The sequence below is a fragment of the Vitis vinifera genome, chromosome 19, assembly GCF_030704535.1.
Source record: "Vitis vinifera cultivar Pinot Noir 40024 chromosome 19, ASM3070453v1".
In the NCBI taxonomy this organism is placed as follows: Eukaryota; Viridiplantae; Streptophyta; class Magnoliopsida; order Vitales; family Vitaceae; genus Vitis; species Vitis vinifera.
In genome coordinates, this window is record NC_081823.1 from 22,509,543 (window position 1) to 22,512,679 (window position 3,137).

General features: G+C 40.1%; 1 protein-coding gene across 3 annotated transcripts; it reads left to right on the top strand.

Moving 5' to 3' along the window:
- The first annotated feature begins 220 nt into the window (after positions 1–220).
- On the top strand, positions 221–2,657 carry LOC100247376 (pentatricopeptide repeat-containing protein At1g79080, chloroplastic-like). 3 transcript variants are annotated; one of them, XM_019217440.2, is made up of 2 exons: positions 246–397; positions 657–2,657. In XM_019217440.2, exons 1-2 carry the CDS (start codon positions 339–341, stop codon positions 2,230–2,232), a joined length of 1,635 nt encoding a protein of 544 aa, XP_019072985.1. In that variant the 5' UTR covers positions 246–338; the 3' UTR covers positions 2,233–2,657. The 3 variants fall into 3 exon arrangements, with proteins under 3 accessions (XP_002269984.1, XP_019072985.1, XP_019072986.1); XM_019217441.2 differs by having other exon boundaries at positions 267–591; XM_002269948.5 differs by having other exon boundaries at positions 221–2,657.
- The last annotated feature ends 480 nt before the right edge of the window (positions 2,658–3,137 follow it).

Sequence of the window (3,137 nt, forward strand, 5' to 3'; positions counted from 1 at the left end):
GTGTAACAAGATCAATCCAAATTCAATTGAAGTTCAGAAAAATTAGGTTAACTTGAACTTAGTACCTCAAATTTGAGGTGGGATTAGGTTGAACTAAAATTGAATGTTTCTTAATATGGGTTTGGGTTCCATGAATTGCAACCTTAGACCAGATAGGATTCGGCAGTGGGTGACCATCACCATTACATAGAGGGATGTACACGCGCCTCAGCAGCGAGTGATATGATACAATCCTCAAACACTTGGATAACAAAGGGAGGGAGTGCTCCAGACGGGATTGGTGGTGAGGAGCCACAATAACTTCCCTGCCAACCAAACACTCCACCACTGCTTGCAGGATGTGGGAAATTCAGCACCAACTCCAACCCCTCTTCTTCACAACAATTTATTTTCACAAGTAACAACTCAAGCCTTCTTGGTGTTCTTCATTTATTTGTTTTTCCTTCATTCGATTTGATTTTAAAGGGAAAAAAAGTAGAACCGTTTGTATAGTTCGTGGCTTCAATAACTGTACAGTTGTCTCCAGCCATGGCAATCCTGGTGAATGCAATGTCTCCAATTACAAGCCCATCTCCAGAAAATGCGAGAAAGGTTTGTGGATTCTTTTCCCAGGTTCCTAATCTCCATACCCTTTCACTGAACAAGGGTTTTTCTAGGGTTTTGGCATCTACCCAGATCACCATTTCTCCTAAGGACAATGTTTTCACACTCCCCAATTGGAGGTCTGGAAAGAACGACCCAAGAACTAGAGACCTCAGGCTCAATGATGCTTTTTTGTATTTGGAGTATATGATAGGGAAGGGACACAAGCCCGATGGAGGACAAGCTACTCAGCTCATGTATGAGCTCTGCAAATCAAATAAGATGAGGAAAGCAACTAAGGTGATGGAGTTGATGATCGGTTCAGGTACCACTCCAGATCCTGCTTCTTGTACCTTCTTGGTGAATAATCTGTGTAAAAGAGGGAATGTTGGGTATGCAATGCAATTAGTTGAAAAAATGGAGGAATATGGATATCCAACCAATACTGTTACCTATAATTCTCTTGTTAGGGGGCTTTGTATGCATGGAAACTTGAGTCAGAGCTTGCAAATTTTGGATAAATTTATGAAGAAGGGGTTGGTTCCAAACGTGTTCACATACTCATTCTTGCTTGAAGCTGCGTATAAGGAGAGAGGGGCTGATGAAGCCATAAGGCTCTTGGATGAGATAGTTGCTAAGGGTGGGAAGCCTAATCTGGTTAGCTACAATGTTTTGTTAACTGGATTGTGCAAGGAAGGCAGAACAGAAGAGGCAATGCAGTTCTTTAGGGATTTGCCATCTAAGGGGTTCAGTCCGAATGTTGTGAGCTATAATATTTTGTTAAGGAGTTTGTGCTACGAGGGGCGATGGGAAAAGGCAAAGGAGCTTCTGGCTGAGATGGATGGCGGGGAACGTTCCCCATCCATAGTTACATTCAACATATTGATTGGTTCGCTTGCCCTTCATGGACAAACTGATCAGGCTCTTGAGGTTTTAGATGATATGTCGAGGGCACGGTTCAAGGCCACTGCTGCAAGCTACAACCCAATAATTGCTCGTCTTTGCAAAGAGGGGAAGGTGGATCTTGTGGTTAAGTGTCTTGACCAAATGATGTATCGACGCTGTAATCCTAATGAGGGTACATACAATGCAATTGCTGTGCTTTGTGAGGAGGGAAAGGTGCAAGAGGCATTTTCTATAATTCAGAGCTTAGGTAATAAACAAAATTCCTCCACGCACGACTTCTACAAAGGTGTTATCTCAAGCTTGTGTCGCAAAGGGAACACATACCCAGCATTTCAGCTTTTGTATGAAATGACAAAGTATGGATTTGTTCCAGACTCCTACACTTATTCATCTCTGATCAGAGGTTTGTGTTCAGAAGGAATGCTGGATGAAGCCATGGAGATATTCAGTATAATGGAAGAAAATTACTGCAGGCCTGATGTTGACAATTTTAATGCGCTAATACTTGGGTTATGCAAATGTCGAAAAACAGATTTGTCATTGATGGTTTTTGAGATGATGGTCAAGAAGGGCTATATGCCTAATGAAACAACTTATACCATCATCGTGGAAGGGATTGCCCACCAAGAAGAAATGGAGCTGGCAGCAGCTGTTCTAAAAGAGTTGTATCTAAGACAAGCTGTGGGCAGAAGTACCTTAGAAAGGCTTGTTATGCAATATGACCTTGAGGGATTACCAATTTAAGAAGTTCAAAAAAAAATCCCTGAATACAGAGAGGACCAAACAAGACCATAGATTGGTGTCCGATGCAAATTAGGTTCAACAGATTGTGGGATCAGGAGCAGTAATGAATCTTTGATATGTATATTGACAGATGAAACATTTGATACGGTATTTGAAGTTTTAGCAAGTTGGAAAGCGGCAAGTTCAACCATGAAATTGATCGGTATGCAGTATCTTTTTCTTTTTTTTTTCCAGCTTCTATCTGTGATTTTCAATTGGAACTTCTAATCGTGTAAAGGAGTTGTATCTGTCAATCTTTCATTTAATCTAATGGGGGATTTAGCGACTTTTGATCGGTCAAGTCCTTCCTTCCTCAAATATCATTTTTGTAAGAATCAGTTCCCTTTTACCTACCTCTTCTTATTGTATTAACTGCTTGTTGCCCACATTGTCCATTAATTGGTCTTGTCATAATATGAAATGGCAAATCCTTAGGTGAGGATTGTATATTCTATGGTTTGAAAGGTAAATTTTCTCTTCTCATATACACTTCTTAGTGCACTATATTATTTTGGGCTATGCTTTAAATATATGAAGACAATATAAGAACTGGAAACACGACCAACAAAATTCGTACTTAGAACCCTAAATTAGTTAATATTACTTAATAAAATGTCTTACTTTAGCTCTTTCATACTACAGTATGATATAATATGTTAAGAGCCTTATCTGAACCTGCTTGAGCGGGAATGCTCCTAGAGCAAGAGATCTTATCCTGAAGATCATTGGGTAGAACAATCTCCTGATGGAAGGAGATTTAGCCACTTGTTATATTCTGGGTGTCAACAGAGGAAGACCTCCATGGAAGTTCGATGTTTGTTTGCTCAAAGTCATTGATATTGTTAGAGGATTGGGTTGTTCAAATC